This window comes from Erinaceus europaeus, chromosome 18 (assembly GCF_950295315.1).
Source record: "Erinaceus europaeus chromosome 18, mEriEur2.1, whole genome shotgun sequence".
Classification (NCBI taxonomy): domain Eukaryota; kingdom Metazoa; phylum Chordata; class Mammalia; order Eulipotyphla; family Erinaceidae; genus Erinaceus; species Erinaceus europaeus.
In genome coordinates this window covers 45,168,452-45,181,027 of record NC_080179.1, presented here as the reverse complement: position 1 = coordinate 45,181,027, position 12,576 = coordinate 45,168,452, and the positions used below count along the sequence as shown (strand labels likewise).

The window sequence follows — 12,576 nt, the reverse complement described above, 5'->3', positions numbered from 1 at the left end:
AAGAAAAATAAAGGCTTGTGCATTTGCATTTTTTTTTCTTTTTATCATTCGAAATTTCAGCTAGATAGAGGAGATCCTGCTTTGGATGAGGAATTCCGTCGACTCCACACGGAAGTTAACCACAAGAGGATTGTTCATGATCTGGACATGGTAATTCTCCTGTACTTGAAAAAGAACTGTTGCCAGTTCTTCCTGTACTTTTGTGTGTATGCATGTGGAGCTGGGAACTCACACATGCAGGACTCCACCACTCCTGGGTCACGTTTCCCTTCAGGTAGGGAGATAGAGCTTCCTCTGGTGTCATGAGACTCTCATGTTACTGGGCTGTGCACATGGCAAAAAGATATCCTACCCAATGAACTCTCTCTGACCTTATATGTTCATAGTTTTCAAATACTGAACTATTTTAAAAGATTCCTTTCACCAAAATAATAATAATAATATAATAATAATAATAATATGTCTTAATATGCCTCTAATTTCAGTGTTATTGTTTTTTAACTAGAAATTTGCAAATAAAGCATCAAAACTCCTAATGAGCATTCCCTTTGGCATTGATGGTAGTGTGTACACTGACTCCTCTTTCTTCCCTTCTCTTTTCTCCTTCTTGCTCTCCCTTTCACTTTCCCTTTGCTCTCCAAGGCCCTGTCTGCAAGTCTTCAAGGTGAGTCCCAGGACTTCAGTTCCTTGCCTCCTCCCATTGGTGGAAAGAAGGGTGCAAACAGGAGGGCAGGAGGCATGTTTGTCTCAGCTCTGCCAGGGGCTGGGGGCCAGGCAGCCTCCTAGCCTTGGCGCCTCAGCACCCCTCAAACAAAATGTGGACAGCAGCCCTTCTACCTGCAGATTTACCATCATAAGACAGTTTTTGCATGAAACCCCAATTTTTTATTTTAACAATGAAAAAAATTCTTCTTGGGAGTTGGGCTGTAGTGCAGCAGGTTAAGTACAGGTGGCGCAAAGTGCAAGGACTGGTATAAGGATCCCAGTTCGAGCCCCCGGCTCCCCACCTGCGGGGGGGGGGGGGAGTCGCTTCACAAGCGATGAAGCAGGTCTGCAGGTGTCTATCTTTGTCTCCCCCTCTATGTCTTCTCCCCTCTCTCCATTTCAATGACATCAATAATAACTACAACAATAAAACAAGGGCAACAAAAGGGAATAAATATTTTATATATACATATATATAAAAGAAAAAAATTCTTTTTAATCTCCCCACCTCTCTTTCCTGAGTGGGGTTTTCTTTTCTTTTCTTTTTTTTACTTCTTCTGCATTTAATCTGGCCACAAAGTCTTGCCACAGCTCTTTCACAAGTCACACCTAAACCCAGCCTAGAAGCGCTCCCTATAACTTAAAGGTGTGCACTTAAAGGTGTGCTCAATAAGTGGCAGGGCCAAGAAGTAATGATTTGATTTGAGAATGAATCCTAAGACTTTTTAATTAAGTATATCTAGTAGAAATTAAAGTTCCAATTTAAGCCATGCCTATATTTTATGTTCACAGAAAGTCAAGGAATTTCATCCCAATTTTGATCCTCTCCTTAATAACATTTGGGCCAGCAGATTCAGGGCCCAGAGACGGTTTCAGCAAGCAGCACGCAAGGTACGTTTACAGTTTGAAATTGTAATCTGTCTAGTTATCTGACACAAGTAAACTGAACAAGGAGATTTCTTAAAAAAGATTTTTATTAGCGATTTAATATTGGTTTACAAGATTCTAGGATTTCAGGGGAATTGCAGAACACAGTTCTATGGGGTATATGTCCCATAACTTGTTTTTTGTTTTTTATTTGGTTGGTTGGTTCATTTTGGTTTGTTAACTTTTTGATCTTTACCAAGGCACTGCTCACTTCTGGCTTATGGTTGTCCTGGGGATTGAAGCTGGGATCTTGGAGCCTCAGGCAAGAGTGTTTTTGCTCGTCCATTGTGCTTTCTCCCCAGCCCCCATAACTTCTTTATCTAGTCATCCAGTCGGTGATATTTAGGTTGCTCCCCCGCCTTAGCTATGGTGAGGAGTCAGCTATGAACACAGGGGTGCATATGGCCCTTCAAATTCCTGTTGCCATGTCCTTTTGGTGCTGTGCCTACGAGTGGTATCGCTGCAGAAGGAGGTATTTTCCTGTGTATTGGTTTGACGGCTCTCCATCGTGTTTTCCAAGGGGGGCAGCACCAGTCTGCACCCCCACCAGCAATGTGCCATAGTGCAGCTCCTGTTTCTCCACATCTTCACCAGCTCTTGAGTTGCTGATGTGAATGAGTCTTTCACAACAACTTCACTGAGATTCAATTCACCTGCCATAAAATCCACCCTGGTGGAGTGGACCAGAGTGGTTCTTAGTGTATTTGTAGCTGCTCAGACATCACCACTCCCTACTTTTGAAACATTTTTATCACCGCAGAAAAGAAGTGAGCTCCCTTTATCCCTTTATCCCTGGATTATGTTCTTTGTATGTGCCAGTTCCTCTGCTCAGAACTCTCCTCCCAAAAATCAGTGTCTCATCAAAATCTGGAGTCATCAAGCCACAAGCTCAAACCTCCTGTGTCCTCACTTTCCCAATGTGCTCATGGGTAAGGAGCCAGACCACACCACTTTCCACTTCTAAATTCTTACTTCCTAAACGGCAAGCATTTTGTTCATGTGTTTACTGTCACCCCACACACCCACAACATACCTTCCATCTACACACCTTCAGGGCATCCATCCTGCTGTGGTCTCCTTCAATAGCATCCCTCCTGCAGTGCCCACCTCAGGGCATCCCTCCTGCAGTTCTCACCTTCTAGGCATCCCTCCTGCAGTGCTCACCTCAGGGCATCCCTCCTACAGTGCTCCTCTTCAGGGCATCCCTCCTGCAGTGCATACTTCAGGGCATCCTTCCTGCAGTGCTCCCCTTCAATAGCATCCCTCCTGCAGTGCTCCCCTTCCAGGCACCCCCCCCCCCCCGTAGTGTTCACCTTCTAGGCATCTTCTGCAGTGTTCACCTCAGGGCATCTCCCCTGCAGTGCTCATCTCAGGGCATCCCTCCTGGGGCATTCACCTTCAGTAGCCTCTACTCTGAATGCAGAGCACAGTCATGTGCAGTTAACATCACCCATCAGCAACAGCCCTAGATCTCCTGAACTGGGTCTGTTTAGCTAGTCATTTAGCTCTGGAAACAATGCACAGTTAGGTCATTACTCAGGGCTACTAAAAGAAATAATGTAGAACACTCAAGAAATATAAGAAAACTGGGCCTCATATATTAGGTGAAACAAGGTTCCATGATAGCCTAGTCCTTTTTTATTCAGGCAAGTCAACATGGTACAGACGTTGGTTGAAGTCCCCAGGGTCTTGGTCTAGATCAGTGAGCCACACTTCCTGTGAATTCCAATTTAGGGCAGTGACCTCTTTCCTTGGCTGTGAATTCAGTTGAATCCTAAAATGAGCCTGTGCAAATTCATAATCTGAAATCACCATTCTTCCTAAATTCCAGGTCTTGATTCAACGACGATTATACACCATGCTGGATGCCATTCGTAACATGGACAAAGAGACCATCTTAAGAAAGCTCAATCCAGGAAGACATATAGAAGAACCAGGTGGGGTCCAGCCGTCAAGCAATGTTATGCTTCCACCAGGAAGTTTACTAAGCCAGAGGCTTCTGTGTTTGTGGAGATAAAATATTTTCATAACTCATATGTAATTAACTTATGGTTACTGTAACAAGTAACTACTCTCTCATCACCACAGATGCTAGGAAAGTTGCCATTTATACTTACTGACTGACTGGGCCTGAAGTCATGTCAATCCAGCCTCTGCACAGAAAACTATTTGTCTCATATTACCTCTGCTGTCTAAAAAGAATTTCTATCCTCAGACTCCCAGACTAACTAGGACCATGTGAGACCTAGCCTCAGTCGCCTCTGGAAACCCCCCAAAATATCTTTGCCCCACATACATACTTCTGGCCTGTAATGCTTAAGCACACTCACAGGCAAGCCTTCCAGATCCTTCCGTCCTGTCCTCCCAGATCATCAGCTACTCGCCCTCAAGATCTTTACATGTATTTTGGTTTTCATGGTTTACTGTGTTGTAATTACTTCTTCTCCCATAGTGTTTTATCTCTAACATTAAAGCTTCTGATAAAGAAACCTTGTTGGGAGCTAGGAGATAACCTGGTAGAACATGGCCTTACAGTGTGCAAGGCCCAGATTCAAGCTGCAGTACCACATGGAAGCACCATGCACAGTACTGGGTGAGGGAGTTCCATGTTGGTGGAGCAGTGCTGTGGTGTCTCTCCTCAGTCTCTCTGTGCCTGTCTATTCTTCTGCCCTCTCTCTTTATCTTTCTTGAAAATAAAGAATAAAGAGGAAGTGGGGTAGATAGAATAATGGTTATGCAAAAAATATTCTCAGGGCTGAGGTTCTGAAATCCCAATTCAGTCCCCACACACCATAAACCAGAGCTAAGCAGTGCTCTAGGGAAGGAAGGAAGGAAGGAAGGAAAGAAGGAAGGAAGGAAGGAAGGAAGGAAGGAAGGAAGGAAGGAAGGAAGGAGGGAAGGAAAAAAGAAAAAGAGAAGAGAGAGAAAAAGGAAGGAAGAAAAAGAAAGAAAAGAGAGGAGAAAGAAGGAAGGAAGGGGGAGTCAGGCGGTAGCGCAGCGGGTTAAGCGCACTGTGGCACTAAGCGCAAGGACCAGTGTGAGCATCTCAGTTCAAGCCCCTGGCTCCCCACCTGCAGGGGAGTCGCTTCACAGGCGGTGAAGCAGGTCTGCAGGTGTCTGTCTTTCTCTCCTCCTCTCTGTCTTCCCCTCCTCTCTCCATTTCTCTCTGACCTATCTAACAATGACAACATTAATAACAACAACAATAATAACTACAACAATGATAAAACAACAGCAAGAGAAACAAAAGGGAAAATAAATAAAAAAATTTTTTTTAATTAAAAATAAAAAAAAAAGAAAGAAGGAAGGAAGGAAGGAAAGAATTATTCCCAAAAGACCACTTGAAAGAGTTGTGCATGTGTAAGGCCCCGGGTCACTCCCCAGTGTCTCATAGAAAGTCAAAAAAATTATAAAAAGGAAGTAGAAGGGAAAACAAAAAATGAGAGCAGATAAATTCCTTTTGAAAAGTCTGTGACAAGTACTCGTGAATTGATCTGTGATGAATACACAACTGAAAAATTGAGGTTTCACAGAAAAGTACCTTAAGAATTCCCCAAGAGTGCTGTTCTGTCTTTCACCCATAGATAAGAACATCTCCACAAACCCTCTGTTTGTGCTGAACCAAGATGACTATTCTGCACGGTACTCTGTGGAGCCCAAGGACATCCTGCCTTTCGCCTTCCCATCCTACAGCCCCCCTCAGGAATCCAATGAGCTGGTGGGTGCTGTCAAGCTGAGGGACTGGAGGTCAGGGGTCAGATATAATCAGGTGGTTGTGAGGCCAAGACCAAGGCCAGCTCTTCCACAGTCTCAGTCCCTTCACCTCCTGAGGAGACTCCCAAAGGAGACCTGTGCCCGGGGACTTGTGACCCAGAGGAATACCAGGGATTATCTGACAAAACACCTATGCAGAGCAACTTGGTAACCCAGGTCGGGTACTTCCCAGCCTGAAACCCCATGTGACTGGCCAGGAACCAGGTTTGTGGGCAAGGAAAAGAAACAGATTAAGAGTAGGGTGGGGGTAGATAGCATAATGGTTAGGCAAAAAGACTTTCATGCCTGAGTCTCTGAAGTCCCAGGTTCAGTCCCCTGTACCACCATAAGCCAGAGCTGAGCATTGCTCTGATAAAAAAAGAGAAAAAGGGGGGGGGGGGACGTGGGGCAGGCAGTAGCACAGCGGGTTAAGCATACCTTGTGTGAAGGACACGCGCCGTCACAAGGATCCTGGTTTGAGCCCCCTAGCTCCCCACCTACGGGGGTGGGTTGCCTTACAAGTGGTAAAGCAGCTCTGCAGCTGTCTATCTTTCTTTCCCCTTTCTGTCTTCCCCTCCTCTCTTGATTTCTCTCTGTCCTATCCAACAACAACAACAGCAATGACAACAATAACAATAACAACAACAAGGGCAACAAAAATGGGGAAAATGGCCTCCAGGAGCAGTGGATTCGTAGTTCAGGCACTGAGCCCCAGTGATAACTATGGAGGCAAAAAAAAAAAAAAAAAAGTAAGGAAGGAAAGAAGGGAGGGAGAGAGGTTCTTGTCTTACCTGGTGTGGAGAGACAAGTGTTACTAGTTAAGCCCCCCTGCTGTGTGAGCTGAGGCCAGAGAAGGTTAGTCCTGTGACCTAGTCCAGTTAATGAGGAAATGTAGCCCCAAGGTCTACCATCAAACTCACAGTTCTCCCTCTTTTTTTACCTTATGGGCACAAGAATGGGTTTTCAAACAAATAATTGCTAACTCTTATATTACACTAGCCATGAGTCAGGCAGTGCCTAAGTCTTAAAGGCTTTGTTTGTATCAGTTAATTCAATCTTCAGTAAATCTATGTGACAAGCCTGCCACCGTATAGATGAGGAGGAAACCGTGTATATCTAGCTAGTAATAAAAGGTTGTCGTAGCAATTACAGCTTGATATTGAAAGGGCATTATAAAACTATTTTTGACTTTTAAAACATGAACTTTTTCTTCACACCCTGGAATATTTGTTAAGTGTTACAGGCTAATTAACTGAAGAATCACAGAACTGCGTTTTAAAAAATTTCATGTGCTTTCTGCATTACACAGTGAAAAGATGGAAATAATTCATGCAGATGATTTTCAGCATCTGCATGAATATCAAGAACAATACTTAATAATTAAAGAACAATAATAATTGCTGTTGTTAGACTGGAAAAGGTTGTAGGGATGAAGAGATGGTCACTACTGTGAGATCCATCTCATCATTTTTTGGTATTTCTACTTTTATTAATGATTTAATGGTGGTTTATAAGATTATAGGGGCATCGTTCCTCAACACACTCACCACCACCCACTAGTGAGCGCTGGAGTTCTCACAGAATCCTAGAGACAGGTTGAAGTCTGACTACTCTTTTTTTTCCTCATCTCTACACTCCATCTAACTGCCTCATCACTTTTGAATAGTTAAAAAAAGTTTTTAATTTAGTGTTTCAGTTGATTCTACAAAGACTTCCTGGTGCCAGGTGTTGGCACACCTGGTTGAGCATACTTGTTACAATAAGCAAGAACACCAGTTCAAACCCCTGGTCCCCCACCTGCAGGAGGAAAGCTTTTCAAGTAGTCAAGCAGTGTTGCAGGCGTCTGTCTCTCTTCCCTCTCAATATCTGGCTGTCTCTAGCCAATAAATAAAGATAGTAAAAAAAATTTTTTTTAAGATTTCCTACTGTTCAAGATTGATGAAAACCAGAATGCTCAAAATTCCCATTTATGAAGAAATTTTAAAATTCATTCCATAAATGCTATACCTCTTCAATCCTAAAATCACTTTTAAGGGGCCAGTGGTGGCGCATCTGGTTGAGCGCACGTGTTACAATGCTCAAGGACCCGAGTTCAAGCCCCCAGTCCCCACCTGCAGGGGGAAAGCTTTGCAAGTGGTGAAGCAGGGCTACAGGTGTCTATCTCTCTTCCTCTCTATCATCCCCTCCTTCTTGATTTCTGGTTGTCTCTACTCAATAAATAAAGATTTAAAAAGATAATGGAATCTAAAATCACCTTTATTTTTAGTATTTAGCATCTTTGAAATTGGGAGAGGTCTTAAATAATTAATGATATGTTGACATTGGTATTATAAACGGCAGCTTAGCTTAGGTAAGACACAGGATTTGTTGAATGTAATGTGACAGGTCAGATTCCATCTCTTCTGGATGTCTGAGACATTATCAGGCAAGAAATATATTGGGTAGTGTTTTCCCTATAGCACCTGTGGAAGGGAAGTGCCAAAGAGTAAGAATCGACAGCGAGAAATAGGACTAGAATCCTTCTGAACAAAACCCTCAGCTGAGTTCATGAAGCTCTGGAGTTAAGACAGGATGAGAGGACTAAGATCATACCTTTGCTTCAACCTGTTAAGGACTCAGCCAGTGCTAGGAAGTGGGCTGTCTAGCAAGGCACATAACCTTGAATGAGGCGATCCCATTCAACTCCTGAAGTAGGCCGAACCTCTAGGGCTCTTCTTATCAACCAGTCTCCTAGCAGCTAAGTCCTTCTTAGCCCCTCCAACAGTAGAAAACAGAAAGAATTTCATGGGGGTCAGGTGGTGGCGCAATGGGTTAAGCGCATGTGGTGCAAAGCGCAGGGACCAGCGTAAGGATCCCGGTTCGAGCCCCTGGCTTCCCACCTGCAGGGGAGTCGCTTCACAGGCGGTGAAGCAGGTCTGCAGGTGTCTATCTTTCTCTCCCCTCTCTGTCTTCCCCTCCTTTCTCCATTTCTCTCTGTCCTATCCAACAACAAACAACATCAACAGTGGCAATAATAATAACCACAAGGAGACTACAACAACAAGGGCAACAAAAGGGGGAAAAAATGGCCTCCAGGAGCGGTGGATTCATGGTGCAGGCACCGAGCCCAGCAATAACCCTGGAGGGAAAAAAAAAAAAAAAAAAAGAAAGAAAGAAAGAATTCCATTCAGTAAGAGACAGGACTTGGGACTGGCCAGTGCTGTCTTCATGCCCTGCATCCATATCACATAGTGCCATGGTCACAGGGTGGAGTGGGGTCACTTTGAGAGTAGAGCAGCTCCTTTAGCATTCAGAGTGTCTGGAAAGAGAAACAGAGCCCCCTTTTTCATTGCTGATTGTGTCTTTCACATTATAGGCTCCTGATGGTCTTGGACCAGTCCCAGTGAAAGCTCCAGAAATTCAAATCAAGCAAAGTTTTTCCTTCTTCAAACTACAGGTCAGAACTCTTTCATCTGATTAGTTCATTGGATTTTCCTATGCAGTGAACAAAATATCAGTGAATTTGAACTTTATCATTAGCTTTGTTCTATTACAGAGTATAGTGTAGCACACTGTTTTTATTTATTTTGTACTTTAATGATTTAATAATTTTTCACAAGATTATAAAATTCCAGGTGTATAGTTCCAACACACACACACACACACACAGATACACACACAGACACACACACACACAATACCATAGTACTCTCAAAGTTTTTAAGATAGAGACAGTTTGATCACTTTTTTTTATAAGTTCAAGTATTTCAATTCCCTATATTTCACATATGAGCAAAACCATCCAGTATTTATCTTTCACTTCCTTCATAGTATCTTGTTTACCTTATTTTTATTATAAGTTGGTCTTGATTCACCAACATTTGATCCTACTACTTTGTCTGTTTTGTCCTCCCCTTTTGCTATCTCTTTCTTCTTTCCTATTGCTATTGTTTGTGTTCCTGGTTCTATCCTACGTCTGATCACCCAGCTTAGAGCTTGAATTCCTTTGTTTCTTTTCATATAGGAAGCCTTTCAATAACTCTTGCAAGGCAGTATTGGTAATGGCAAATTCCTTTAGCTTCTGTATGTTTGAGAAGACTTTTACTTCTCTCTCATATTTGAAAGATAGTTTAGAGTGGTCGAGCATTTGTGATAGGCATTTCTTATCTCTTAATACTTAGAATATGTCACTCCACATTCCCTCCTTGGCTACATGTCTGTGCTATAAAATATGCTGAAAGTCTGATAGCCCTGCTTTTATATATGAGCTACTTACTTTCCCTACCAGCCTATAATATTTTTTCTTTGTCTTTGCTTTTTCTTGTTGTAGTTTTACAGTGGTGTGTCTTGGTGTAGGTCAATTTAGATTCAGAAACTTGGATGTTCACTCAGCTTCATGTATGCCTATGTTCTCAACATTGCCCAGATGTGAACATTTTTGTTATGATTTCTTTAAGTATGTTTTCTCCTCCTCTCTTGCTCTCTTCTCCCTCAGCGATTCCAATAATTCCCACATTAACTTTTCTGTTGGAGTCTTCTATTTCATGGAGCACTGCTTCATTTCTCCTAATCTTTCCCTTCCCAGCATCTTTGAATTCACAGTGTGTGTTAGTCCTGTGACCTAGCCCTAACAGTATGCCTTCAAAATTGAGTCTACTTCCTCAGCATGCTAGGAAGTATCCTTCGCAGCCTATAACTGTTTGGAATTGTTCTTCCATGATTTCCAACCTTTCAGCAAATTTTGTTTGGAGTTTTTCTTTTATGTTTTGTAGCTCTTTGATAAAATCTCTCAGTTCTTGAGTATGTTTCTGCATGTTAAGGTTCCATTCTTGAATTGCCTTTTCAAGGAGTTTTCTAAATTCTATCTCTGACACTTTTTCCAGCCCTCCTATGTACATCTGATCTTCTGTCGTATCTACAGTAGCTTGTGCATTGAGTGTGGTTTCTGTTGTTGAGCCAGCAGGTGGCACTGTGTCTATGGTGCTAAATTTCCCTATTTATAGATCTTGGGTGGCAGAGGAGAAAGGGAGAGTCTACCATATATCACCCAGTCAGATTTAATACCTGTGACAACAATATAGGGTCTCAGTGCCATGTTTCCGTCTGTACACCAGTCTCTGGAAATTAATATCATGGAAGAACTTCTTTATTCTGAGTGCTCAGAAAATAGACAGGACTTATTTTAGGTCGGCTGCATGAGCCTGGAATAGACCTCATGGCTTTAGTTCTCATCCAAGTTTTACCTGATAAACTGAAGAGCCCTTGCAAGCAGGCATCAATATCCTGATGCCCAAACATCACAGTTTAAGTAACCAGAAATCCCTCCCTTTCCTGCAGCCTGCCCTGTGCTCCACTGTAGCGCCACCAAAATGGTGCTGGCTGCTGGCACAAATGACTGCCTCTGCCTTTATAATCTTTCCCTCTTTCCTTTTCTGCCCACTGGCCACTGATACCTGCACCCACCTGTGGCTAAGTGAGTTTCTTCAGAAGTCCCAGCTGTGATCTGATGAGGTTTCAGGTAATTTAATTGTTGACTTTTCTAGTTGTACAGAGGAGTGACTCTGTTACTCTGTGACCGCACCTCCAGAAATAGTCAGTACATTGTGTTTTTAAACTGTTATTTTCTAGTATGTGTGGTGTATGGTTCTCTTATTTTAATCTGATTTATGGAAACCAGAACCCTTGTTTTGCATATATCATATGTTATATGTACATGAAGTTAACTGAAGTACATATATTAGAAACCAAGGGGGAAAAAAACATAACATGATCAGAAGTTAACTTTTTAAAGGTTTATGACCCCTTCTGGTTTTTTGAAGTACAAATATTTTCAATTACCAAACCAACGTTTGGTTAGTTTATAAAGTCAAGCCATTGTCGTGAGAGCCAGAACTGGGCTTTTGGGCTCCCACCTCTCCAGTGCTGATCAAAACTAATCACTGCACCACTTGCTGGTTATAAGGTGGCAGTTGTTTGCTTTTTACCAACCAGGCAGCTCAGACATGCTGTTGAGAAGCAAATCACACTATGTGGTAATAGGCCCTTGAAGAGAATCCATTGGCTGTTTTCTTCACACTCAGATTCCTCAGGTGTACAAACTTAAGGGCTATCAGCCATTCTCCATCCAGAAGTCTTCAACCAATTACAGACCTCAAAAGCTGGCTCGAGCCTTGAAGCAAGGAGCTGAGGTAACACATCCCCTCCCGTGAGGATCCCTTTCCCCATTCCCTCTTGTCCTGACATCAAGTTTAACACTGCTCTCGGTCCTGCCACAGGATGAAGCCACTACCATCATCACCTTGGCAAAGCAGGATGCCACACCTCAGCTCCCTAGCAAGACCTCAGTCTTGAACATGAAGCCACCAGAGGCCTTAACCAAAGCTCCCAACTATGATCCGCTTTATGTTTTTGTAAGTGACAACTGGCAGAAGTTCTGTGTTCTGAGCTCCTTTATTTCCATAGTTGCTTTCTAAGAAAACAAAAACATTTGAGGATTTTTTCCTCTTTTTTTTTTATTTCTTTTGGGGGGATTTTTCCCTCTTTGGAATAGCAAGCGCTAAATAGTATCTCACCTTTAGTATTGCCTGCCAGCTGCTATTGCTAAAAAACTTCAGTGTTTCTATATTCTAGTAATTTCAACATTTCAAAATTGTTTTATTTGTTTTATTTTAATGAGGGGAGAGAGAGAGAGACTGAGACCAGAGCACTGCTTAGCTGTGGCTTATTGTGGTGCTGGGGACTGATTCTCAGGTAGGAGAGTCTTACATAATCATTATGCTGCTTTCCCAGCCCCACCAACATTATATATATATACATGTATATATGTGTATATATATATATATATATATATATATAGAGAGAGAGAGAGAGAGAGAGAGAGAAAGAGAGAGAGCACTGCTCAGCTCTAAGTTATGGTAGTGTAAGGGATTGAACCTGAGACCTTGGAACCTTAGGCATGAAAATCTCTTTGCATAATCACTATGCTACTCCCCTTCCCCCCAACATTTTTATGCTAATAACTTTATGCTATCTTCTAATTATATTCTTTATGTACATTTGATAAAATAAGTATAATCACTCTGAAGTAAGGGCATTGGTGATTCTTTACTTTACCTTTGGACACCATGCTCACCTCTGCCTTCCAGATTTCTGTTTGTTTTTGTGGTCATACTTGATGAACCTCTGTGAAGCACACTCTAACCATGCTCAGCT

The 12,576-nt window shown here is 42.5% G+C and overlaps 1 protein-coding gene across 1 annotated transcript in view; it reads left to right on the top strand.

Moving 5' to 3' along the window:
- CFAP221 (cilia and flagella associated protein 221) overlaps nucleotides 1–12,576 on the top strand; it is a 115,154-nt gene that overhangs the window by 65,613 nt on the left and 36,965 nt on the right. Inside the window, exons 13-19 of the mRNA XM_007524760.3 lie at nucleotides 61–150; nucleotides 1,498–1,596; nucleotides 3,464–3,569; nucleotides 5,217–5,350; nucleotides 8,741–8,821; nucleotides 11,445–11,552; nucleotides 11,640–11,774. Coding sequence (XP_007524822.1) covers nucleotides 61–150; nucleotides 1,498–1,596; nucleotides 3,464–3,569; nucleotides 5,217–5,350; nucleotides 8,741–8,821; nucleotides 11,445–11,552; nucleotides 11,640–11,774 — 753 coding nt within the window. The remainder of the gene's footprint in view (nucleotides 1–60; nucleotides 151–1,497; nucleotides 1,597–3,463; nucleotides 3,570–5,216; nucleotides 5,351–8,740; nucleotides 8,822–11,444; nucleotides 11,553–11,639; nucleotides 11,775–12,576) is intronic.